This window comes from Phasianus colchicus, chromosome 1, assembly GCF_987193195.1.
Source record: "Phasianus colchicus chromosome 1, bPhaCol1.hap1.1, whole genome shotgun sequence".
Taxonomy (NCBI): domain Eukaryota; kingdom Metazoa; phylum Chordata; class Aves; order Galliformes; family Phasianidae; genus Phasianus; species Phasianus colchicus.
The window spans coordinates 81,497,791-81,525,293 of record NC_143436.1 but is presented as its reverse complement, the minus strand read 5'-3'; the positions used below and the strand labels follow the sequence as shown (position 1 = coordinate 81,525,293).

General features: G+C 41.5%; 1 protein-coding gene and 4 non-coding genes across 7 annotated transcripts in view; 1 reads left to right on the top strand and 4 right to left on the bottom strand.

Annotated features, from left to right (window-relative positions):
* Positions 1-27,454, bottom strand: part of SPICE1 (spindle and centriole associated protein 1) — a 34,637-nt gene extending 7,183 nt beyond the window's left edge. For 2 of the 3 annotated variants that reach the window (XM_090149965.1, XM_090149967.1), the window contains exons 1-11: positions 22,931-27,454; positions 22,489-22,536; positions 21,861-22,007; positions 17,863-17,965; positions 16,986-17,107; positions 12,830-12,930; positions 12,360-12,496; positions 11,989-12,129; positions 10,945-11,210; positions 1,687-1,818; positions 944-1,091 (exon numbers count right to left, since the gene is read on the bottom strand). In XM_090149965.1, the coding sequence (XP_090006091.1) occupies positions 944-1,091; positions 1,687-1,818; positions 10,945-11,210; positions 11,989-12,129; positions 12,360-12,496; positions 12,830-12,930; positions 16,986-17,107; positions 17,863-17,965; positions 21,861-22,007; positions 22,489-22,536; positions 22,931-23,254 (1,669 nt within the window). In that variant the 5' untranslated portion in view covers positions 23,255-27,454. The remainder of the gene's footprint in view (positions 1-943; positions 1,092-1,686; positions 1,819-10,944; positions 11,211-11,988; positions 12,130-12,359; positions 12,497-12,829; positions 12,931-16,985; positions 17,108-17,862; positions 17,966-21,860; positions 22,008-22,488; positions 22,537-22,930) is intronic. The other variant, XM_090149970.1, reaches the window with a different exon arrangement.
* TRNAS-AGA (transfer RNA serine (anticodon AGA)) lies at positions 5,671-5,752 on the bottom strand. Its single transcript has one exon. It is a non-coding gene; the product is annotated as a tRNA-Ser (tRNA).
* On the bottom strand, positions 8,586-8,667 carry TRNAS-AGA (transfer RNA serine (anticodon AGA)). Its single transcript has one exon. It is a non-coding gene; the product is annotated as a tRNA-Ser (tRNA).
* On the bottom strand, positions 9,993-10,074 carry TRNAS-AGA (transfer RNA serine (anticodon AGA)). Its single transcript has one exon. It is a non-coding gene; the product is annotated as a tRNA-Ser (tRNA).
* Positions 13,417-13,498, top strand: TRNAS-AGA (transfer RNA serine (anticodon AGA)). The gene has a single exon. It is a non-coding gene; the product is annotated as a tRNA-Ser (tRNA).
* Positions 27,455-27,503: the final 49 nt, after the last annotated feature.

The following is a 27,503-nucleotide window of genomic DNA, read 5'->3' as shown; positions in this document are numbered from 1 at the left end:
TTACAAAGCTGAGGGAAGTCACACAAAGACATGATCTCGTGTGTGGCTTCTTCTTGAGAACACTACAGAAATAGTCAGAAAGAATGTTTTTGACTGTGATGTCTACACCATATGAACAGCATTTAACTAAGGAATACAAAATGCTCCAAGCAATCACAGGATTCACAAGAAGGTACTGATCTTGAAAGCAAAAATAATAGATTTAAATAAGCAATCAGAAAAGATGACTGGGAGAAAACACAGTTGTAAAGGAATATTAGAAGTATAAATTTGGTTAGTTTGGCCAGGGATGCCACTAGGTTAACTCTGCCTGTATAAACACATTATATATCTCTCAAGTGGTCATTCACCTCCGAAATAATTCACTAACATCAAGCAACAGCCTTCTGCTTGATTGCTTTACAAATCAAAGCAACTTCTGTTTCTGGTCAGCAGCGACCTCCAGCGTTTAGTGGAAGAACAAATCTCAAACTATTACTACGCCTCAGCAATAGAAAGGTGGAATCCAGGATCATGCTTCAGATGAATTTTTTTTTTTTCCTGTTAAGACCCTCAGGATAAACCTGACCTTACGTCTTATTGGGGTAAGGAGAAGGATGTCCCACATTTGTTGGGAAAGGTTACTCCCTTTCTGCCATTTTTTTTTTTTTTTTTTAAAGTACATGACTTGTCACTAAAATGTCTAGGACTGTTTATATGGATAACTTTCAAGTCCAGACTGAGACAGATGGAATTCAGCTTCAATAATGCTAAAAAAATAAATACATCTGTAGATAAGTGCTCATGCTTGCAGCAGAACCCACAACATATGAATTTCCAGAAGTGAGATTCAAGTTCACAAGACGCATTTATTCAAACAGACATCTGTTAACTACCACATTTTCCACTGTAAGAATAAAAGTAGCCACAACTCCCATTTCCTTCACACATGCATACACATTACCTTGGGTGCATGATGGACTTCTGTGTGCAATTCCAAAATGACTTGGACTTTCTTCTCTTCTAGGTTCTACCAAAGGGAGGCCCTTAAATGCTTGTGTGAGAGAGGTCATCTTTTCATCTGTTTCAATCATGTACTGCTGAAGCTTTTTCTAAGGAAAAAGAGAGAAAGATTTTTATTCTAGCAATATGAATCAGAACTATAGATCGTAAGCAGCATTGAGAAGAAATTTGGCCTCTTAATATCTCTGCATGAATTTGTGAGATTGCAGTGAGGTATGAATTATCCATGTCTCTACACTTATTCTTTATTTTTTTCTCCTGTATCAAAGAAATTCTCTTTTTTTCTTTTCCTTATCATCTCACTTCTTCTCCAAAGTTGATTTATTACTTCAATTGCAGATGTAAACAATAATCTACCATCAGTGCAAACTGAAAAAATGAGAATGTAGTATTATATAGTCTACAATAGTTTATTCTATTTCACTGCTCTAGTAGCTGCAGATGCTTAAATCATTAAATTGTAGGTAACAAAGAAAAGGTCAGTTGCGGGGAATGAGCATTTTCTCAGAAATTAAACATTATAAAGATAAAATGTTTACAAACATCCCCGTCCCATAGCTGACATTCTCAGACTCCTCATTTAATTTTATCATTTTATTTCCTGAACATACAGACAATGCATCTCAGTCTATATGCTTGTAGCAAAACTCACTATTCTAGCAAATTGGAGAAAGGGCTTAGTACCTGTATAGCAACATTTTCTTCCCTTACTAGAAGTATTTCAGCAGTCAGAGCATCAATTAGTTCTCTGTGCTCATTCAACGTCTCTTCATGATGTTGCCTCATCATCTCTTTCTCATGCAGTTGCATTTCACTCTAAACAGGGAGAAAAAGTTAAAAACCTACTATAGAAATTAATATTTGAAAACAGGAATGACTCACACACATTATTCTGTAACAGCTCTTCCCACTGTTGCTTGACTGACTTCAGTACCTTCACTACAAAATCCAATTTTCAGTGTTTGAGAACTCTCAGTGAGCTTACTGCTCTTTGTTACTCCACAACACCAGAGGGAATCCTTTAAATCCTTACAACTTCTACAGGCTGAAACAACAAAGGCAGAAAAAAGCATCTGCCTCCCTAAATGGACATCATTTTTTAAGTTGCTGAATCTTCTCCATGTAGTAATGAAATAATTCTGGGTACACCGATGCTTGTCACTATCTGTTGCTACCCTGCGCCTTATCTTTGTCTTTCTTAATTCACAAATAAAGACAGATTTGACTAAACAAAAGAAAAAGCACTAGCTCAATGTTTGCTAGAAAAAGTTCCAGGTTTCCTTTTTTTGTATGTTTTGTTTTTTTAAAAAAGAAAAGAGTTGAGGAATCTACTGGAACACAGGACAAAAGACATCACTGTAAAGAACCTTTCGTCCTCAAAAGACACAGCTGATCTACAATTTTAAGGTAGGTACAGCAGCAGACAGGCTTCCTGTACATGACAAAACATCAGAGACTCCCTCCCCCCTCTACTGGGTAAACAGACCACATGACTGCCATTTTTGCCCCAGCTAGCGGAGCAGATGTTTTACAGAGCATCAGATACATCAGAATTAGGAAATGAGCCCGTGGCCCAAATGGTAGCCTGCATTTACTCAAAGAAATTCTTGAATAAAAGACATACACCCCATCTCCAAAAGGATCCTGAAAAGCAGTTTGGGTACCTCTTTTCTGTGCAGGCAGAATTACAAGAGCTGCTCGTCATGTACTGTAGATTATTTATTATTAGCATTGGTATCAGATGTGGAAAAAACACTGAGCATGAGGGCAAAAGCTCTGCAGCTACAAAGAATGAATGAACAAGTAGATATTTCTGAGAATAAATCAGAGTAATTGTTACTTGAGACACTCAGATACCTCTCACCCAAGTCAATCAGATGGGCTAAGCATTTTCTAGTTCTCTTCCAGGTAGAGAGAACAGGTTTCTCACGTTGATGCAAATGAAGCAATCTGATGTAGCAAATGTAAACAAACATAACCCTACCTTTTCAAAAAGCAGAGAAAGCACAAAAGAAGAACTCCAACTCTGGCAGCAGTGATGAAGCCTATATGGATGCCTCCAAGTAAGCGGAAGAGCTACTACAACTTCTGATACTACAATGACAATGAATCTTATTTAGTTAATTTAGTTAAATTAGTCTAAGAGGAAAAGATTCCACACAGATATGCATCTTACATTTATGTATAGGGAGACTGTCAGCTAACTACTATATATATCATCATAACTACTAATATTCCTATCATCAGATAGAATGTAAATTTGCTATATCCTGAAAGAACTGTCTTCATTCCAGCCTACTGCCAGGAGTACCCCCTAATCACTTAAACTTGTTTAAACACTGCATCAGAATACACAGAAGCAGAGACAGAGAACATATGAGTATGCACACATTACATTAATGCATCTTGCTATGTATTCATCCCGTGAATCCTGCAAAGGAATAACATCTTGAAGAATGGCAAGGAAAAAAAAAAAAAAAAAGTAATTCTAACATTTTATAGAATCATTATGGTTGGAAAAGATCTCTGAGATCATTGTAGTTCAACCATCAACTCATCACCATCATGCCCACTAAACCATGTCACTCAGTGCCACATCCACCCTATTCTTGAAAACCCTCCATGGACGGTGAATTAACCATCTCCTTGGGCAGCCTGTTCCAATGCTTCACTCTTCTTTCTGAGAAGACATTTTTCCTAATATGAAAATGGAACCTCCCCCAGTGCAACCTAAAGCCATTACTTCTCATCCTATCATTACCTGAGAAAAGAGACTAACTCCCATCTTGCCAAAACCTCCTTTCAGTGAATTGTATAGAGCAATAAGGTCTCCCCTGAGCCTCCTCTTCTCCAGACTGAACAATCCCAGTTCCCTCAGCTGCTCCCCGTCAGATTTTTGCTCCAGACCCTTCACTAACTTAGTTGATCTTCTCTAAACACGCTCTCAGGGCCTCAATGTCTTTCTGGTAGTGAGGGGCCCAGAACTGAATGCAGTATTCCAGGTGTGCCTGAGAACAGGAGAGACAATCACCTCCCTGGTCTTGCTGTCTACACTATTTCTAATACCTTCTTGGCCAACTAGACACACTGCTGGCTCACATTCAGCTGGCTGTCAACTAACACCCGCAGATCCTTTTCCTCCTACACTGCTTTCTGCTCCGAGCCTGTAGTGATGCATGGGGTTGTTTTGACCAAAACACAGGACCCTGCAGCTGGTCTTGTTAAAAGCTCATACAATTGGCTTCAGTTTGTCAATTCAGAGTATCTAGATCTCCCTGCAGAGCCTTCCTACCCTCAGGTAGGAACACTTGATCCCAACTTCATGTCATCTGCAAACTTCTGTGGCTGCACTCAATCCTCTTGTTCACGTCATCAATAAAAATAATTAACAGGGCTGATTCCAATACTGACCCTTGAGGAATACCACTAGTGACCAGGTACCAGCTAGATTTAAGTCCATTCATCACCACACTCTGGGCCCAGACATCCAGCCAGTTTTTTTACCCAGCAAAGAATACATTTGTCCAGCTCCAGCCGTGAGCATTTCCAGGAGGATGATGTGGGAGACAGTGTCAAAGGCTTTACTAAAGTCCAATTAGACTATGTCCACAGCGTCATCCACTAGGCTGGTCATCTAGTCATAGAAGACGAGGCTGGTCAAGTAGGACCTGCCTTTCATGAACCTATGCTGGCTACAACTGATCCCTCAGTTGTTCTGCGCTTGCCACATGATCACAATCAAGATGATCTGCTCCATAAGCTTTCCCAATACTGAGGTCAGGCTGACAGGACTGTAGTTCCCCTGATCCTCCTTCTGACCCTTTCTGTAGATGGGCGTCACATTTGCAAGTCTCCCACTGTCTGGGACCTCCCCACTTGACCCCACAGGACTGCTCATAAATGATGAAAAACTGCTTAGCAATCACTTCCACCAGCTCCCTCAGTACCCTCAGGTGGATCCCATCTGGTCCAATGGATTTGTGACAGTCCAGGTCAAGTAGCAGGTTGCTAACTGTTTCCCCTTTTGAATTATAGGAAGCTTATTCAGTTCCCCATCCCTGTCTTCCAGCTCAGAAGGCTGAGTACTCTGAAGATAACTGGCCTGACTATCAAAGACAGCAGAAAGCATTGAGAACATAAGCCTTTTCCTTATCCTCGGTAATAATGTTCCCTGCTGCACCAAATAAAGGTGGGAGACTCTCCTTGGCCCTCCTCTTGCTGTATATATATTCATAAAAACATTTTTTGTTATCTGTAATGATCGTGGCCAGATTAAGTTCTTGCTGGGCTTTCGCCTTTCTAATTTTCCCCATGCACACCACAGCAACATCCTCATACTGTTCTGAGTTGACTGACCCTTCTTCCAAAGATGGTAAATTCTTTTTTTTCCCCCCAGACTTTCATCAAAATCTCCTTGTTCAGCCAGGACAGTAGATAACATTTAAACTTCTTTAGGAACCCCTGTCCAGACCTTTAATGAAGATATTAAAGAGAACTGTTCCAGGTATTGAGTCCCTGGAGACATCTCTTTTGACCAGCCTCCAACTGCATATAAATCCATTCACCACCAATTCCTTGGGCCCAGGCACCCAGACAGTTTTTTACCTTGAGAACTGTACACCTGTCTAAGCTAGGAGCCATGAGTTTCTCCAGGAAAAAGGAGCAATCCGTAGTCGGCAGGATTCGAACCTGCGCGGGCAGAACCCAATGGATTTCTAGTCCATCGCCTTAACCACTCGGCCACGACTACTGCACATTATGGGTGTGCACCATCTGCCTCGAGGAACAATGAAGACAATCAACCACACTTTGTAGCTTGAGTAACTGCTGCCCGTTTCTACTTATGAATTTGGACGGTAAACTTTTACAAGTTGAAGATGATTTTGCATGCAATCAACCAACTCCTGGAAGGAAGAAATGACAACACATCTATTAGATTAAAAAAGAGGTACTTAGTAAAAATTAGAAACACAGAGTCAGGGTATGTCTTTCACAACACAGTAGCCTCTACAAAACCTCAGATTCCTTGGCCTTTAAGATATATTGGATGATTACTTTATAGATGTCCTATCTTTCTTTCTTAGTTGCTACATTTAAAATCCATGAGCAGTTTTGAAGAAATTATGAAGATTGGCATTAACTAACTTCTATGGAATGTAAAGAGAAACTAAACAGGGCTATAACTGCAATTATAGCATGAATTTGATGCTAGTAATTTGATGTTTTCCTACTAAATTGGGATCTCTCCCTCTGTAGTCCAAAAACATCCTTCCCTGTAACTGCACAAACTCCAAATTCATTATCCTGCTCAAGCAACTTTAACAAAGAGTAAGCGTTATGAGCCGCATTTAAAACATAAGCTCTTCTCAGCCAAGGCCCATCTTCTGAAAATAGTGGCTTCTCACTCCCGAATTGAATATTTACTGTTTGCTTACAACACAGATCTTAAAGTAATTTCTTGAATATAAATTGAATATCACATAGCACAGGAGCAAGTTACTGTACATCCCTACAGGAAATAAACAAATAGATAGAATTTCAATATTTTTTTTGTATCACTATACACCCTGAGAAAGATTTTAAAACATTTTTTTTCCAATGGTTATACAGTTTGAAGAGGAACTAAAAGAGGACTTTTTACATGGGCAGGTAGTGATAGGACAAGGGGGAATAGTTTTAAACTGAGAGATTCAGATTAGATGGTTTGGAGGATACTCTTTACTCAGAGGGCGAAGCATTGGAACAGACTGACCAGAGAATCAAAATCACCAAGGCTGGAAAAGACCTCCAAGATGATGCAGTCCAACTGTCCACACACCACCAATATTTCCCCACTAAACCATGTCCCTTACAGCACCATCTAAATGTTTCTTGAGAACCTCCAAGAATGGCGACTCAGCCACCTCCCTGGGCAGCCTATTCCTAACTACTCATTAGAGGAAATCTTTCCTAATGTCCAACCTCTCTCATCACAACTTGAGGTCATTCCCTCTAGTTCTGTCGCTAGTTACACAGCAGAAGAGGCTAACCCCCCCTCACCATAATCTCTTTCCAAGTACTTCTAGAGAGCTATAATGTCTCTTGAGCCTCCTCTCCTCCAGACCAAACAATTCCAGTTCCCTAAGCTGCTCATTGTAAGACTTATGTTCCAGTCCTCTCACCCATTTTGCAGCCCTTCTCTGGACATGCTGCAGGGCCTTGATGTCTTTCTAGTAGGAGGGGCCCAAAACTGAGTACAGTACTCAAGGTGTAGTCTCACCACTGCTGAATAAGAAGTTATGGATGTCCCATTTCTGAAGATGTTCAAAGCTAGTTTGGATGGAGCCCTGGACGTCTATCCAATGGATGACAACCCCATACATGGCATAAGGTTTGAACTGGATGGACTCTGAGGTTCCTTCCAACCCAAGACTTGTGATTCAAGTCAGGTTTATCTGCTTTCCTTTAAGAATTTCCTATCTATTGTCAAACATTTCAGCAGGCACTTTTTTTTTTTTCCTACTTCTTTCATGTTCACTATCCTCTTCTTTTAGTAGTTGATTTTTAAAATCATTTATTAGTATAATTTTCATGCAAGATTCACTGATTCAAGGTTTTCCTCCTAATTTTTATTATTTTGAGAATAAATCAAGCAACAAGCTTTTATCAACTGTTTGGCTTTTCTGTGGCAAAACTGGAAAATCTTTTTCTCCTCAGAAAAGGGAGTCTTCCTATAAGCTTCAGTATGTCTTGAAGACTGGTTGTTTACCTGAAATGAGAGACATCTTAAATAGCCAATCCCAATTTGTTATCTTGAAACATATTGCCAGCTACCTAATGCTGACTTTGGAACTTTTCTAATACTATTGAGGAGGCAAGATGGTGCAAACAAGCACTTTTTATTCCTAGCATCACAGGCACTGGGTTTTTAAAAAAAAAATACAGAGAAGCTATACATCTTCCCAGTGAATTTGCAAACTCTAAACATAACTTAAAGCTGCATGAAAAGAGGAATAGGCAGTGAAGATAACAGAATCATAGAATCATTTAGCTTGGAAAAGACCTATGAACTTAACTCAGCGCTAACTTAGTACTGTCAACTGTATTATTACACTACATCCCTTGTCAGCACATCCTTTAAATATCTCTAAGGATGGTGACTCACTGGGCAGCCTGTCCAGGTGCTTCATAACTCTCTCAGTGAAGAAATTTTTCCTAATATCCAACCTAAACCTAACCCATGCAACCTGAAACCATTACCTCTTGTCTTCTCACTTCATGGTACTGAAAACAAACCCCATCTCACTACTTTGAGGTAGATGAGGAGAACAGCAAGGTCTCCACTGAGCCTCCTTTTCCCAAGGCTAAACAACCCCAGTTCCCTCAGCAGCTCATTATAAAGACTTCCTCTTTAGATACCTCACCAGCTTTGCCATTCTTTGTATCAAGTCCCGTGGGACACCACTTTTGACCAGCCTCCAACTGGACATAAATCCATTCACCACAATTCCTTGGGCCCAGGCACCCAGACAGTTTTCTACCCAGAGAACTGCACTCCTGTCTAAGCTAGGAGCCATGAGTTTCTCCAGGAAAAAGGAGCAATCCGTAGTCGGCAGGATTCGAACCTGCGCGGGCAGAACCCAATGGATTTCTAGTCCATCGCCTTAACCACTCGGCCACGACTACTGCACATTATGGGTGTGCACTCTCTGCCCCGAGGAATTAGGATGACAATTACTATTATATTTATAATATAAATTAGATATGATTAAGTTGATTGTTTCCTGCTAAACAGACAACACATCACTGGTGGTATAAAAAGATCATTCCCTGTAACTGCACCCAAAAAAAAAAAAAAAAAAAACAACAAATTTCATACTCTGCTCTCACACTGCAATTTTAACACAGAACAAGTGTTGCGACCTACATTCAGTACATAAACACTTTTCACTTTTTTCCAATGACTACTCACCCTGAAAAATTAAACCAAAGAGGAGAGATCTAGTGAGCCATACCTCAGATCCTTCTGCAAGCTATGTTAAGGTGCATGCATAAGAGGAGAAGACCCAAAGTAGCCAGCACAGCTTCACTAATGGCAGATGGTACCTGATCAATCTGGTGGACTACCATGAAGGAAGCAGAGACTAGTCCACGTCATCTACCCGGACTTCTGCAAGGCCTTCGAAATAGTCCCGTATTACATCCTTATCTCTATATTGGAGAGATATGGATTTGAAGGGTAGACTACTCAGTGGATAAGGAATTGGTTGGATGGTAGCAGCCAGAGGGTTGTAGTCAGTAGCTCTACATCCAGGTGAAGGACGGTTGTGAGTGGTGTGCCCCAGGAGTCCAACTTGGGACTGGCACTCTTCAACATCTTTGTCAACGACATAGACAGCAGGATTGCATGCACCTTCAGCAAGCTTGCTGGTGACACCAAGCTCTAAGTAGTGTAGTTGATGCTACAGCAGGAAGGGGTGCCACCCACTGAGATCTGCTCAGGCTAGAGAAGTGGGCCGACGTTAACCTAGTGAGGTTCAACAAGGCAAGGTGCACCAAGTGTTGCACCTGGTTTGTTACAGTCCCAGATTAGGTTTACGGACTGGGAGAACTCATTAAAAGCAGCCCTGTGGAGAAGGGCCTGGGAATCCAGGTGGATTAGAAGCTTAACATGAGCTAGGAACGCGCTCTTGCAGCCCAGAAGGCCAAATGCATCCTGGGCTGCAAAAAGAGGGTTGGACGGCAGGGAGGGGAGGTGACTGTTCACCCTCTGTTCTATCCTCAGGAGGACCCAGGACAAGAAGGATGCAGAGTTTCTGGAGCAGGTCCAAAAGAAGGGCCACAAAGACGATCAGAGGACTAGAGAATGTCTCCTCAGAAGACAGGTTGGGGGAAATGGGCTTGTTTAGCCTGGGGAGAGCTCTTTGCATCCTTTCAGTGCTTGAATGGAGCTTATAAAAACGGATATCCAAGCCACAAACCATGAGTTTCTCCAGGAAAAAGGAGCAATCCGTAGTCGGCAGGATTCGAACCTGCGCGGGCAGAACCCAATGGATTTCTAGTCCATCGCCTTAACCACTCGGCCACGACTACTGCACATTATGGGTGTGCACCATCTGCCTCGAGGAACGCTATAAAATTAAGAGCAATTTGCAGATTGAGCGACTGGATGACACTGTGGTCAACCTCATCTAGTGTGAGGCAACCTGGCCCATAGCCACAGGGTTGGAGCGAGATGGTATCTGTGGTCACTTTTGCTATGAAATAGAGCATTGGGATTTAGGTAACATACTCTGCTGCATCTGTTAAGGGTGCAAGAACTGCCATAATCTTTTTCACAGTTTCTCAAAGGCCCTCTGAATCCATGAGTCACTCCTGCATCTTGAATAGCTTTGGGTTAGATATAATTTTCTTTTTAATTAAAAATTCCACACAGCTTGCAGGTATTGTCTTCGTGGGATTTGCATTCATCTGCGGCTCTGCATTGCTGTTGTCAGCACTATACATTTTTCTTGCTTAAGATGAAGTTGCTGGTATAAGTGGAAGAAGAAACCCAAGGAATCCCTCAATGAAAAAAAATAGGATTTGGGTACACTTTTGTAGCCTCTATCTTATCATTTTGAGAGGGAAAGAAGAAAATAAATTTGCCTACAAAGCTGTAGTTATTATCCTGCTACAATTCTGAACGTACATAAAAAAGTAAATTTAAAAATATTTTCATTAATATTTTTTTGTGAAGAGTCACCAGGAAACTTTCATTGTAGTCATCTCCTTTCTTTTCATTAGGGATCCCTGTTTCCAACAAGCTGAGCTTTACCTGCTAATTGCATACAATTCCAATAAGTAATAATAACTAGACTTCAAAGTAAAGTAACTAGGAGCCAGGGAAGACCAAAGTTGATAATTCTACAGTAATTTTATATCCTTTACATTCATTCTACGGAAGGAACTGAGTCTTCTCACCTCTTTGAGGTAGCGCATCAAACGACAGAGAGCATTCACCAGTGACAAGGTAAATCCGGTGAGGCCTTCACTTTTCTGCAGTTTTTTAACCTCACGGCCTGTACATCGCTCATATTCTTCTAATTCATGCTCCACTTCGTGTATCATGCAGCTGAGAACATCTAGGCTGGATTTACTGTCCCTCTGAAGGTCCATGGGGATTGAAAATGCAGGAGAATCATCTCCCCTCTGCCTTGTAGAGTCCTGTGCAGTTTGTTTCCTTTTCACTAGGGAAAAAAAAAAAAAAGTCAATGAAATTTCTATTTGTATAGAAAGCAAATAAGAATGAAATTATATTTTTTACTGAAATATATCATAGGTGAGGTCCTCTTCTGCACTGAGCTGTAATGGACCGTCAAAGAACGTCCCCAGACATTCCAATTATTTTCAATAATCCAAAAATACATCTTACACCATCACGTTGGTTCCACTCAAGTTTCACTGGTGCATTTATCTTAGACGTCTATTTTTGCTTTTCTTCTTTCAAATCAGAAGCACAGAAACAGTTTGCTAGTGATCACCCAGTGAAAAACATCAGCTGCTTTCAGGTCCTGTATTTACTAATTTGTACAACAATCTTTCCATGTCAATAGTTGTATATGGGAATTGGCAACAGGTATAAACAATGTGCAGAATAAAGAGATGAAAACTTGTCATATATCTGTGCAGCAAAGACCACAAAGTTGTAAAAGAAATAGAAAATCGCCACAAAGGAGAGAACTCTATGTCCAACAAGAAAATAGGTTGCATCATAGAATTGTATTTATGGTTTCCTCCTTCCTACAGACTTTGCTTTGACACTGGAATAAGGGGTTGCAGAATGTCAACCTTTACAAATGCTCAAAACCTGGACAGTTGAGCCCCCTTGAATTCTTTGGAGTTAGCTCTCCTCTGAGCAGAGAGCATGAGTAGATTACCTCCAAATATCCCTTTTCAAGACACATTTTCCCATGATACTAAGGACCTTGGTCAAACGGAAGAATGCTGTTTTTGAAAGTACTAAACTTTTTGTTGGAATTTGCTTTTCTCTTCTTGAGTTTGGGTTCAGCACTTGTCTCACAGTAGAAGCAGAGTCTACAGTCTCTTCTTCATCTTGATTCTGATGTCTTGAATGGATTCTCTTGACTAAACTGGAAGCATTGAGGGCTGATTTAAATACAAAGCAAAAAAACACACAATTTCAGTTATGTTCTTAATAGTGCTATGTTACAAAGATATTATAAATACTAGAAAATTAGGCTTCGTAGTGTGAAAATTCATCTAAGCCAAATTAACACACCTCTGTTTCTCATCTCAACCCAGATAAGGAACTTGAGGCAGGGTCCTGTATAAACAGCTTAACAGCCCTTGAGAGGCTGTGATTAAGCAAATCCAACCTGAATGTTCCAATGATGAAGACGCAATTGTTGGAGTCAAAGGTATTTCCTGTGATACAGTAGTTTTTCTCAAATCCCTTTCAGCCCACAACTCAGAATTTGCTGAGGAATTTTCTTCTCTCAATATACGAAGTAGCCTACATTCAAAACAAGGATAACAACTAATTACAATATAGTAGCATAACCTGAGATTATTTTTGCAATCTAGAAAAAGTTTTTTCTCTATAACTATTCAGGGGAGCTCTCCATTCAAGCTCATTCACAGGTTAAAGATTACCACAAAGGCTTTCCTTAGAATTCTGAGGTCAAGAAAGTAGTGTGGGGGGAACAAAAACAAATATCACACAAAAGGAAACAAACCACACAAAACTGAGTTAACTATTTTCATACAACATCTTCTAATACCTTTATAACTCTGCCTACTTCTAGCGTTAAAAGGTGAAAACTTAAATGGGCATATTTGCACTGACCTGTCACAATTGATACTGGATTTGAAATTCAGAGATTCATGCTGTCCGTTTTCTGATTGGCATATGGATAACGCCTCTTCTTCTTCCCCCTCATTAAGAGCCTTTTTTTAGACAAAGAAATAAAACAGGCCTCAGAGTAACTACAAACAGTCTCTCGGAAAAAGTTAGATATCACATGCAGTGCTGACAACAGCAATGCAGAGCCGCAGATGAATGCAAATCCCACGAAGACAATACCTGCAAGCTGTGTGGAATTTTTAATTAAAAAGAAAATTATATCTAACCCAAAGCTATTCAAGATGCAGGAGTGACTCATGGATTCAGAGGGCCTTTGAGAAACTGTGAAAAAGATTATGGCAGTTCTTGCACCCTTAACAGATGCAGCAGAGTATGTTACCTAAATCCCAATGCTCTATTTCATAGCAAAAGTGGCCACAGATACCATCTCGCTCCAACCCTGTGGCTATGGGCCAGGTTGCCTCACACTAGATGAGGTTGACCACAGTGTCATCCAGTCGCTCAATCTGCAAATTGCTCTTAATTTTATAGCGTTCCTCGAGGCAGATGGTGCACACCCATAATGTGCAGTAGTCGTGGCCGAGTGGTTAAGGCGATGGACTAGAAATCCATTGGGTTCTGCCCGCGCAGGTTCGAATCCTGCCGACTACGGATTGCTCCTTTTTCCTGGAGAAACTCATGGTTTGTGGCTTGGATATCCGTTTTTATAAGCTCCATTCAAGCACTGAAAGGATGCAAAGAGCTCTCCCCAGGCTAAACAAGCCCATTTCCCCCAACCTGTCTTCTGAGGAGACATTCTCTAGTCCTCTGATCGTCTTTGTGGCCCTTCTTTTGGACCTGCTCCAGAAACTCTGCATCCTTCTTGTCCTGGGTCCTCCTGAGGACAGAACAGAGGGTGAACAGTCACCTCCCCTCCCTGCTGTCCAACCCTCTTTTTGCAGCCCAGGATGCATTTGGCCTTCCGGGCTGCAAGAGCGCGTTCCTAGCTCATGTTAAGCTTCTAATCCACCTGGATTCCCAGGCCCTTCTCCACAGGGCTGCTTTTAATGAGTTCTCCCAGTCCGTAAACCTAATCTGGGACTGTAACAAACCAGGTGCAACACTTGGTGCACCTTGCCTTGTTGAACCTCACTAGGTTAACGTCGGCCCACTTCTCTAGCCTGAGCAGATCTCAGTGGGTGGCACCCCTTCCTGCTGTAGCATCAACTACACTACTTAGAGCTTGGTGTCACCAGCAAGCTTGCTGAAGGTGCATGCAATCCTGCTGTCTGTGTCGTTGACAAAGATGTTGAAGAGTGCCAGTCCCCAGTTGGACTCCTGGGGCACACCACTCACAACCGTCCTTCACCTGGATGTAGAGCTACTGACTACAACCCTCTGGCTGCTACCATCCAACCAATTCCTTATCCACTGAGTAGTCTACCCTTCAAATCCATATCTCTCCAATATAGAGATAAGGATGTAATACGGGACTATGTCAGAGGCCTTGCAGAAGTCCGAGTGGATTACCTCATTTGCTCTTCCTCTGTCCACTGATGCTGTCAGTCCTTCACTAAAGGTTGGTCAGTCCTATCCACCCTTGGTGAAGTCATGTTGCCTGTCTCAGATCACCTTCTGACCTCACACATGCCTTATCTTCTCTTCCAGGAGGATTTGCTCCAAGATCTTCCTATGCACAGATGTGAGGCTTAATGGCCTGTATTTCCGTTGTGCTGTTGACCACCTCTCTCTGGGTACAATCTTTCTACTATTTCTTTGTCTATCAACCAGTCCAGCCATCAAATCCATACCTTCCCAATTTGGAAAGGAGGATGCTATGGGGGAACCATTTCCAAGGCCTTACTGAACTCCAGACAGTAGTTCTTCCCTTGCTGCTGACACAGTTATACATTGAGTCTCAAAAGGCGGTTTCGGTCTCACTCCATTCTTAACACAGGAGGGATTTCGCTCCCCTTGTCATGGTTTTATAAGTTTGTTATCGGTATTCCACATCATAACATCATCTAAAGCATAGGGAATTGAAGAGCTAATACTCCAGTTCCATGAACTGACAACTTCCCAGATTCCTGGATCTCAGAAGAGCAGAAGAACTCCATATCCCAAAGGACTTCACATTCAGAGAGGAAGATAAGTCATGGGATCTCTCTTGCTTGCTCGCTGCCTGGCAGTGTGTGGGTGTGCTCCCCAGCTGTGCACCTTCAGTTCAAAGTAAGGCTTTTGGTTTCAGACATTCTCTCTCTCATTTTATTTGATTTATTAGCCTCAATTCCAATTATACTGTATTATATTGTGCTATCTTGCATGCCGGTATCATATTTAGTAAAATTAGGTTTCCTCCTTAGATCATTACTGCTCTTCTGTTTTTGGGCCCAGCTCCCATTTCCCTACCCTTCCCCTTTTCCCTTCCCATTTTTGGGCGGGGGGGCCTATGGGCCCCCTGTCACGGGCATAGATTGATCTAGATAACTCCGTGACACCCCTGATCCCCCCTGGAGGTTCAGGAACGTGACATGCATTGAAAGCCTGACTGGCAGTGAAGATCGAGGTAAAGAACTCAGCCTCTTCCATACCAACTGAAGCCAGTTCTTCCTTCTCATTTACCAGAGGGGATACAGTCTCCTTTGCCTGCCTTTTCTGACTAAAGCATCTAAAGAAATCCTTCTTGTTATTTTTTACGTATCTCACGAAGTTTAATTACATCTGTGCCTTGGCTTTCCTGATCTCATCTCTGCACAACTGGACAGCAACCCCATATTCTTCAGAGATCACCCATCCTTGCTTCCATTGCCTATGCTTTCCCTTGTTATCCCTCAGTTTGTCCAGCAAGTCCTTGCTCAACAGTAGGAGTAAAATGTAAAAAAATTATATATATATAATTGAAATTTTAGAAAGGTTATATACATATATATTATATTCATTATATCATATATATATAATATCTAAAAGGCTATCTATATCTAAAATTTCAGTCATTTGACATTACAAACTAAACCTTATCATGAGATTTGCATAATTATGTCTATATTCTATGTGTAAAACACAACCACAACAAATACAGTCCCACATACCATATTCACATAAAGCAAATCAAATTTGGAATTAGCGTACCTCGAACTACCAGGTTTCTGCCTTTCTGTGTGTGCCTCATCAGATAGTGTTTAACTGGGATTTTCACAGGAATATAAGGAAAATCTCAGAGACACTCAGGCAGACATCTATCAGTACTATTTTCTTCTAAACATCTATGCCTATCTCACTGCATGCATCCAGTGATACAACTCAGTGATGCTATAGTTATTTTTTCGTTATAAAAGCAAAACACAACAAAAACGCTACACACTGAAATTACTGGACTACATGAACACTACAATTCTGACTGCAGACATTTGTGCAAGATAATAAAATACAGGAATAGGGAAACATGAAAATATGACACCAGCACTTTTAGTTCCATAGTTCTTTTGTTATTCATCAGATTGAGCTACTTTTCAGTAGTGTCATATTACATTTCTCAAACTAAAGTATGCATTCCTACCATAAGTCATGCTATGAGAAGAAAACAGAACACTTGAGGCATTCTAAATAAAATTCTGAAGAAATTTAAACAAGCATTAAGCTTTTTACACAATCTAAATAATTGCACAATAACGTGAGGTATTAAAAATAAAATCTATAGGACTAATCAAGGTTTTGGAATTATCTGGGATACATATACATGTGTGTGATCAGATATAAATTGCAGCCCAGGTGGCTACACATCTATACATGTAGACACGAGTAGAAAAATCATAGGCATATTTGAATGGATACCAATTAGGTCTAAGTGACATCAGAGTTGGGCCATTGGATGTTTTTTTTAAGCCTGTAATTACTTCACTCTTGTACTGAAAATTCCAGAATTTAAAAGGGAGAGCTTGCTATTGTGAGACTTAAGAACCTTCTACTCAAAGGATAAGAAATAAAAAAAATCATGATTTCCAGACTCTCAAAACAAATTCATGTCAATTTAATGCAGTTTTCTCTGCTTGTTATTAGCACTGTATACAGTACACAGCTTAGGTCTGCTTGGAAACGCTACCTTTCAATATCCCTATTTTGTATAAACAAGAAACATGGAACATACATATAAATTAATTACCTGGGAATCCATGACAGATTCACTAAGGATGGAAAGCTGAGTGGGAGGTTCCCATTTTCGTACAATGGGTTCCTGAGATGATTCTAAGTCACAGTTAGGAGCCATTGTTACATTAGGGAAACCTAGAGGAATCAGACAAAACAGGGGAGAACAGAAAGGGCTTAGTCAGTACATCATAGGACTAAGTACCAAAATGCAAGTTCCTGCATTTTGCACAGAAGCGGTGTATTGTTTTGATGTGTATTGTTTTGAATAACTGACAAAGACCGTAGAATAATCTCAATACATTCAACGTATCGGGCTCCTGTTCTTCTCAGCTGTGTAAATAAACTAGTGCAGAAAAAGCATGTCATTTGGCATAGTCATTAAATGCAAAAGAGAACTGCAGCCTAAAGACAAAAGATAACCTTAACATCTCATGTGCAAATGGCCAATCCCTTTCAGCAGTGTAAGGATTCATAAACCACAATAAGAAATTGAAACGATTTATTCACAAGTTGCTGATATATCTTCAACAATTCCTAAGAACAACAAGGCAAATTGGGTAGCAACGAGAATCAGAACTACTACCGTGGCAAAAACTGGTGCTCTGTATTGGTTGGTAACTTGGTTGCAGAAATCAGCATCAGCTATTTTAGAGTAAGTGATCAGAAATTCCACTATAGACCGGTACAGTGGAACAACCAGCCACAGTTCACTTTCTCCTGCCACATTAGGTATTATCCTCATTTGTGTTTCATCCAACATAAACAGGATCAGTCATATCACATTAGAAGATCAGGCAAAAACAGTTACAAAGAATACTTTGTAACTCAAGATTATGAGAAGCAAGAAGTTAGTCTTGAATGCACTGTCACATACAAATGAGGTAGTTTACCTGTTCGCATGCGAGGGGCATTCCCAAACAAGTCTTTTACCACAGCCATAACTTGATCAGACTGCTTCAATACATCTTGCAAATCATATTGATCAGAGAGAATCTGAAAGTATAGCATATAAGGAAATATTTCATACTGTGCAGAATGATTTTTCCTTTTTTTTTTTTTGAGTACTGTTCTTCAAAACAGCTAGCAAAAGAATAGCTAAGGTGGTAGTGTTTACAAAGTAGATACTGTGCTGTTAGGTCCTAATTAAGATAGATAAGAAGACTGTAATTTGTTCCCAATGACTAGAATTCACCTCATTTTTTTTGAAAAGTTAAACTGTTATCTCTCCAGAAGTGTCAACAAACTGACTCATCTGACAGACAACCAAGAACTGAACTAGTTGATTAGATCCAAATGATTTCAGACAGACTTGTTTCATTCAGTCTTGATTACTGGAAATCCTGCCTCAAATAAAGCCTCATACCTTCATACAAACTTCAGCAGAAAGGCAATACAAAATGCTTTGGTCATGTCCACACATTTCTCACAAGATACAGTTTCTATATTCAAGATATCTACTTCTCCCACTATCTGAAGCCCATTACTGGAACCATGAAAGCTGCCTCCTAAGGAGGGAAGCTTTTGAGTTTAAAAGGACATTCAGCTACTGCTAACTGAACAGAAGTTGATGGAAAAATGTCTCCTGTGGGCAGAACACAATTCTAAACTCACTGACTAGTAGTTTCATTCATTAAGCTAGAAATAGAGAGCAGTGAGAACTAAAAGCAAAGAAAAAACACCTTCCCCTCATCCACCTTCTTCAATTTCTTCTCCCTGAGCAGCCAAAGGAGATGGTGAATATGGGTGTGTCAGTTCATAACACCACTCATATCTGCCACTCTTTTATTTTCACACTCCAGTGTTCTCCTATTCCACTCGAGATTCTTTCCAGAGGATGCCATCTTTCCCAAACCGATCCTGTGTGGGCTTCCCTCTAGCTGCAGCTCTTCAAGCACTGCTCCAGCACAACTCCATACTACAGGGCCAGCCCTCCAGGAACTGTTCCATACATGTCTCCACAAGTGGCAGCAACCCCAGACCTCCTGATCCACTGTGGGCTCCTCTACATGGACAGCAGCTCTGGCCTGGCGCCTACTCCAACAGGGGCTCACTATGGGCTGCAGCCTCCTTCAGGCCATATCCACCTGCTGTACCATGGGCTCCTCCATCGGCTGCACATGGAGATCTGCTTCATGTAGAACCCAATGGGCAGCAGGGGAAACAGCCTGCTCCATCACAGGCCCCTCCTCAGGCTGCATGTAACTTCTGCTCCAAATGTGGTGCATCTCCTGCCCTCCTTCTGCACTGACCTGGATGTCTGCAAGGCTCATTTACACATTTGTCTATTCTTTTGAGACTGAATTACACTGCAATATATCACTTTTCCTCATAATCAATTTAGCAAATCAGTGAACACTCATCTCTTGTAATCATCTTATATATTTAAATCCCCAAATCACCATTTACTTCTTACCCTTGATACTAACTTTGCGTTTAGCCATCTAATGTTAAAATTAAGCACGCTTTTAGATAATCTCATGCTAGGCCAAAGAGGAAAAAAAGTAAGAATGCTTACCTATTCTCCAAAACATGACTCCTTTGCCCAAAGCAGAAAACTAAAGCGACACACTTACTCCAACAAAACTGGTCTTCACTAATTCGTTTTCGTGCCCCCTACTAGATCAGCATTATTAGGTTCCAAAGCTTTGCTCTTCTGCTCAACATTTAAGAGCATTTATTTAGACCATGGTTCCTAAGATAGATTAGGTTGTGATCAGCAGATCTAGGCCCATTTACACTCCCTCAACACACTCACTGTGTGCAGTACCTTCTCCCACTTTAGTAGCATTCACACAATTTCATTAAAATTCAGAACGTTAGTGAAGATAATTAAATAGGACTAATCCTAACCTTTTCAACTACACTGATACATTCACTATGTACCCTTTAGTGTAATGCACTGACATTATTTTAGAAACAGGCTGTAAGACCACCCACAATTCAGTAATTGAAATGAAAGTCATATAACTTTTCCTTCAGAATTTTAGCAAGCCCCTCCTTCAAAAGTTTAAAGATAAGCTCATCCATTTTATAATTTTTACTCTCTCTCCCTTTAACATATAGATACAAGAAAAGATATGCTACTGGCAGCATCTTCCTAAATTTTGCCTCCAGTTGATTAAGATTCAAGGGGCTTAGGATGTTGAGATCTTGCAACAGTAAACAAAGATCACTGAATAATAGAAGCAAGGAAATAACCCACAGTGTTTATTCTGTACTGGAAAATGCAGATTGAAGAAGTTCTTCAATTGCTCTGAACAACTAGGACTAGTGACTAACAGAATTTAACTTGGGGATACAGGAAAATAGTGATCTTCTCCATATTTATAATTCACATTCAAGAAGATGCCGGTACATCAAGCAGCAACAGCAGCATATGTTTCATCTTGCCCGGAATCATCTGATGTCTTCCTATCTAGAGCAGTCTTTTCTCAGATTCAAAAGTAGACATAGAATATGCTGATTAAAAGTACTCTTTTAAATACAAGGGAGAAATCTGCTCAGGAGGAATTAAAATTAGTGCAATGTCATTACAAATGGCAGAAGACTATTCCAAATGTGTGAAACAACCAAGTCATGTATTAAGTAGTCCAAACACAATTAAGAGCTTGTGGTCCTACCTATATTTGGTGTACATATATATATATATATATATCTGGAAGAAATTTTTCTTGAATCTAACCTGCACCAAGGAATTTTGTATAAGAGCATATGGGTTTTTTTCAACAATATTGCCCTAAAATGGACTTGGTATAAAAGCATGAAAATTACAATGTTTAAATCAAAGTGCTTCTTGGTTACAAATATCCTTAACATAAATTTTGTTGTGGTTGGAGACAAAAAAGATATTAAATACAAATCTAGTAGGTGATTTTTAAAACTTAATACTTTCATTTGTTTCTGTCTATGCTTCAATGTTCTCAAAGTTCACAGCAAGATTTCTGAAAATTTACAAAAACAAGATGAGAAACAGAAGTATTTGATGGTTAACCCACTGCGCATATGCAGGACTGCTGAATTAGTACATCATTACTTTATCTGCTAGGTGAACGTTGTTGATATTGAATAATAATGAATAAGACCAACTCTGGGTTTGTCCAAGTGCTGATGAGGTTTCAAAGCTACTATATCTTGAAATTAGTTTTCATGACATTTGGCAAATAGCATCCTGCTGTGTGAAACAAAAAGATGGTATTTAATAGAGAAATCTATTGTCAGACACTGAAAGCCTCTGTCTTTGCAAGCTAAACTTAGTTTTGCTGCTATTGTAGAACATTCGAAAGCAAATTAAACAGTATTTTCGGTTAGAAAAGCAATTTAAACAGTATTTTCAGTTAGAATACTTCAGACTGCCTAAACAAACATTTATACTCTCAGTTGATAGATCTGTCTGCTTTGTTTCATCATCTTTCCTTCTAGACAAGCTCTTCCTTCTTCACTTGTCTTTCACCTTTTGGTCCCCTGCATTTCCCCTGTGTCAATAAAGAATGGCAGATGTCCTTCTCAAAACTATAAATGTTCATATGTTCATCAAACAAAGAAAAATACTAGGCAGGGGGAAAAGGAGGCAAGATAGGACTGAGGACACAAAGAATGTGCATCCTTTTCACAGCACAGAGTTTAACTCTGCAAACAGTTCCTGTTCAGATGCAATGAGGCCTGCAGCATTACAGAGAGCATAGACAGTCCACACGGATACTCAAACTGTACAGGTAAGATGTTACACAGTCTATTCCAAGCTACCGCATGTAGAGGAGAAAGAAAGTATGCACACATGAAAGCCAACTATTCAAAAAGAGGAACTAATTTTCACTGATGTGCAAAAGCAGTTTTCTACTACTACTGCAAATCATTTGCAGCAGGCTGAAAGCACTGATTTTGCTCTTACCTCATGCATCAGGGCCAATTTCCTTTTCTCCAAAGAATCAGGGGCTAGCTGTTTCTGCTTCTTCCATTTTCTTCTCAGTGCCTTCTCTTGCAGTTCCAGATGTGCCAGTGCTTTGTTTTTGGATTTGTGTATTTCATGGCGACGCAGCTATGTAAACATGAAAGAAGCTAGTTTAAAATGAAAGTACAATGTAAAAGAAAAACTAGTAAGGCCATGATGACAACTCTTCTATCTTGATTTTACCATACACATGCTGGTTGTTTTATTTCTTGGTAGAACAAACAAGAACCTCACAAACATCCTCAAGTGTCAAATGCCCCCAATACTAGCCATGTTTAAAGCAGTTTCAAAGGTGAATGGAGGAAGTCTCACAGCTTCCTTCTGCCCATCATCACTGAATTAAGAGTTTTCTCAAGAGAGAAAAAAACTCACAAACATTCCCATGTAGAAAGCCATTGTATTTTCCTGATTTAACACTCGTGTCAATCATCAGTGAAATTCTCACTCTTCTTCTAACGCTGATGTATGTGTATAGTTTAAATACAAATAAGTAAAGTGCTTGCTAATGCTGCTGCCTAGAGGCCATGGAGACAAGCATTTGTAGAACCAGCTCAGATGTTACACTTACGATATCCTCGGGAGTCGCACGGTGAACCGTCAAATCATGGACAGTACTCTGCACAAAGGAACAAGAGAACACATCAAAAGCAATTAAAGAAGAGAAAAAGGATAAAATTACACAACCGCACACGTCAATATCTAAACATCCAGGAACTCCCAACTCCCCTTGCACACTCCAGGCCGGTGAAAAAGGTTGGACGGGAAAACCACCCCACACAACCAAGCCTCCACAGGGAAGGGGAAAGAGGAGGGGAGTTGGCTGTGCGAAGCACTGATGGTGGCTGGCTCGCCCCCACTCAGAGCCCCCCCCCAGGCCTTCCCCAACCGCTCACGGCCGGATCGGGCGGCTCGGCGCCCACGAGCCGCCACACAAGGCTCCCCTAGCCCCGCTCGGAGCCCGCTCTGCCCGGCGCCGAGCCGGCCGCCCCCGTCGCAGAGACAGCACTTACGTCCCAATCCCGCTTGGCCGCCGTCGCTTTCCTCGGACCCTTCCTGGCAGCGCCGCGGAGCCGCGCTCGGGGCCCGCTCAGCAGCGACATGGCCGCCCCGCCGGCGGCTCGAGCGGGCCGCGCGCGCGCTCCCTCTCCGTTGCCACAGGGACGGAGCCGTTCGCCGCGCCCCGAGGGGGTGGAACGTGGCGGCGGCTGGCCCCGCCTCGCGCCACCGCCGGCTCCTCTTAGGGCTGCGCCGTGAATCTCGGCGACCTCCGTCGAAAACTCATCTTCGTTACCTGCGATTCTGCTTCTTCGTCTCCTAGCCCACCCGCGCCTCATGGCGCCGTCTCCCTCTGCGCTGGGCTTTCTATGAGGAAAGCCCCCGACGGGCACGAGGGGATGCCCCTGAGGGAGCGGCTGGACCACCTCTTTCCTCTCTCGCCCCAATCCTGCTCATTTATGCCGTTATCATCTTTCTTCTGTACAAACGCCACCCCAGGACAACTTGCGGTGCCTCTGTCAGAGAGACTTGGAAGTTTCCAGATGTATTTCAAATCTTAATTAAGATAATAAAGAGGTAATTAAGAGCAGAACATCACACAAGCTCTTAAACGAAGGAAACGTGACGTTAAGGAGTGGCAGCTGGTTGTGTTTTAACAAACAAATCTCACTAGCGGTGCCACCAAGGAAGCGTGCACCTCCCTACCCAAGGAATGTCCAACTCCCACAAAGTAACCAGCTGTTAACACCCATTTATTTACCTTATGACCGAGTGCAGAGCATTTCCTATAGACTTGCCCCACAAATATGCCACGGAAGGGGGTTGGAACAAGAGGATCTTTAAGGTCCCTTCCAACCTAAGACATTTTATGATTCTGTGATCTGCTTCCCTGGGTCACATCGGTAGTGACATAAATTATTTTGAAGGGTTGGAGTTAACATTTTATGTTCCAATGTGAGCTTAATATTGTGTCTGTTGGGTGTGGAAAGTGAAGATGTAGGGTTTGTCAGCTTTTCAGTCAAAAATACTTCCTTAATTAAAAACAAATTCGCTTTCACCAAGATCTGATGGTGCCGAGTCCTCATCTGTCTAATTCCAGCTTCACCAATCCTTTTGTGAAGATGCAGATAGCAACGTTGAACGTGCTGAGGAAAGGAATTGCTTGGCATCCAACACAAGAAGAAAAAGAGGGAAATTACAAAGGGAGCAAAAGAGTGATAGCAAAATACTAGCAGCGATTGCCTTTGCTGAAGTGCTGCAAATGTGCCTGGGGTGTTTTTTATGCAGGAGGCTGCACCTGAAATTCAATTTCCATATGCAACCTGAAGCTTAAGTCTATAGTAAAAGAAACCTCTAATCCTAGGCATATGTATAAGGCAATGTACTGGATTGGTTACTCTTTGTTAATTTTGAAAATCTGTAACACAAAAACATAAATTAAAGACACATCTGGAATTCTGAAGTAGTGTGGCTTAAAAATGTCTGGAAGAACAAGGAATATTGAAAAGAGAGGAAAGTGATCACAGCACAATTAGATCAACATAACATGTACTCTGAAAGCTCATAAATCTCTCTGCTATTATTGATTACATGTAAGTGTAACTGCTAAATACCTCATGTAAGCTCACAGAGACACTCCTCATTCAGCTACTATATAAGAATGGGGAGCAGATCTCTGTGCTCCTAGTGTGCTTTGGACTCAAAGATCTTTGTACATCCCATCCAATCCCATCCAACTTGTGATATTCTATGATATTCTATCAGATGTCTTAGAAGCCTGTCCTTGTTTTTCTTCACACTGCATTTACAACAGTGTCTGAAAATGATCCATTATCTCTGCAGAAGCCAGCTGAATACCTACAGCATCTATTTGTTCATAGTGGAGCTTATGAAACGGAGACTACATACACAGAAAGCAGTGATTTAAGACCCTCAAGTTTCCAACCAGTTTGGTTGGTTATATATTTAAAATCTTTCTCTTTCTAAAATGGCATGCTTTGGGGAAATTCCTTTGGAATTGAGATCTTTCCCCTGTCCTGGCTGTTTGGCAGGACTGGTTACAAGGAGAAATGCCGCTTCCTTACAGTTTTGTTTTGTTTTTTGTTTTTCTCCCAAAGCATTGAGACTTTTGCTATGGCAAAACAAAGAAACAAAAACACACCAACCAGCAATGACTCTCTTGTGAGCCTCTGCTTCACTGGAGTACCTTCTTCTCCCTAAGACACTCACAACCCTTTGGTCTTTGCTAAGCTGGGAGAAAGGATTATGTGAGTAGATATGTGGCCCAGCAGCACCTCCAGACGAAAGGGCCCTGAGAGCATGCCCTCTCCTAGAGGCCTGACACCCCAAGCTTGGTGCCAAAGCAGAGATAGTGCAGCCTGGGGCTGCCCTGCTTTGCTGTAGTGACCCTGGAGGCAGCGCTGCAGGGAGGCCTCAGAGAGGGCTGGCCTCTGCCTTCCCGTGGGTGCTGTAATTACACCATGGCTCTGGTTCTGGGCACTGCCTGTCCTCCAGCTACAGCTGTGTGATACCCATGATGGTGTTCCTGGCCTCCAAAGACTGCCTCGTTGCCATGGTTTGCAAGGCAATGTGGACTCATTACATTGAGCCCAGCTGTCAACTTCAAGACACCCTGTTCTCTGACACCAGTGTGCTGTGGCACATATAAGAACTCTCCCACCAATCCTGCCCCATGATCTGTCTGGATCAGCATCCTGTCTCTACGTGTACACATTATTTCTTCCAAAACACATGCTGTCATTCAAGAGTGAGATCCAGGTGGACATGAAAAGAGCAAACAGGCTACTTTAGCAACAGGGCTGAGGGAAGAGATATAAATCAGCCAGGTTCCATGTTATCTGGAAAGATAATGAAACAACCTGTTCAGTAATCAGCAGACAAGCAACCAAATAACAATAAAGTGATGAGAAACAGGCAATGCGCATTTGTCCAGAACAAATCATGTCAGAGTAACCTAATTTATTTCTTTGCAGAGATAATTGACTTAGGAAGTGCTGAAAGAAACAGATGAAACGTTTGGACTTTAGTAGGGCTTTTGTCATTGCACTGAACACCATCCTCATAAAAGCAAATAAGGTTCCAATTGGAATTAACACGAGAGGAGTGCGTGATTGAACAGCAATTCCCAAAATGTAACTGTGGATATTTTCCAGACAATAGGAAGGTATAACAAATTAAAAGATCTGATCTGTCTGCTAAGATTGATTATTTTAATTAGTGCGTTGGATGATGGAATTTATCTTGACTTTAAACTTAGAATCATAGTCTCATTAAGGTTGGAAAAGACCCATCCCCACCATGCCCCCTTAAATCATGTCGCTCAGTGCCACATCTACACGTTTCTTCAACACCTTCAGGGATGGTGAGTCCACCATCTCCCTGGACAGCCCCAGGGAGAAGAAGAAATGTGCAGTCCTCTGTAGGATATCAAAACATACATCCACTCATGGCAAGTACTCAAAGAACTCTGTAATTCTGCACTGGAAGTGTCGACTCTATAGAGACCACTTATTTATCATATGGTCAGTGCAACATAGAAGACAGTCCACCGATTCCCCACTGATCTACTGATCTGAAATATACACAACACTAAATGACCACAAAACTATTAGTAGGTGCCAGTGCTCTCTTGGTATTCAGAGTACTGGCCTCATACCACCTGTCACATTGCTCTGAGCATCCTGGCATGGCAGAGGCATGCTTTTGCTTTGCCTTAACTCCTTCTGCTCTCTGAGGCCTCTCTCTGTGCACTACACAGGTTCTGGTCTGCACAACATAACATTGCAGGCCCAAAGGCACTCTTGGTGTTGGAGTGGTCATCTTCCTGTAGATCTCTCGTGTGGGGGGCTTGGCATTCTATTTTTTAGAACTCTGACAGAAGGCAGGGTGACTTAATGGCAGCCCACTTCAAGACTAAAATAAATCACTGACAATTTTTGTATTTGTTTGCTCTTGGCAGAGATTACACAAATGGCCAAAGATCAAAATAAAAGCATAATGTAAGCTGAGCCATTCTGCTGAGCTTTACAACTTCTCCTCCTCCTCTGAAGAGCGACCCTCAGGAAATCAGTCTTGAAAAGAAACCCCACTGTTTGGACAGCCTCTGTGGCCAAAGTCAACATAACTGGAGAACGCAGGCTGGCTTTATAAAATCATGTCTTCTGTGAATTTGCCTTCAGCCTGAAGAACCTTTCAGGTTGCTTTCTGGTAATGCTCTTTGGCTTAAAAGTGCATCCCTCCTCTTTGGGGTCTGACACATTCCTCAGGCACATTTTCAACAGAACATGAGGGGAAAGCAGGGGGAGAGAGACTCCTGGCCTAACAGTATCACTCTCATTTGGCTGAAAAGGTTGATCAGTGATTTTTGTAGCAGTTTCACAAACTACTTAAATAACGTAGGATTGAATGAGGCATTCTTTAATTAACGGAATGACATCTTGCTGCAGCCTTTCACACCTTTAGAGTCATGAGCAGCTGAGAAGCCTGGGATGGCTCTGTGCAAAACACATTCCAAGCACTCATCATCACTCCAGCAAGCTGGCAGAGCACAGGGCGATAACACGGTGG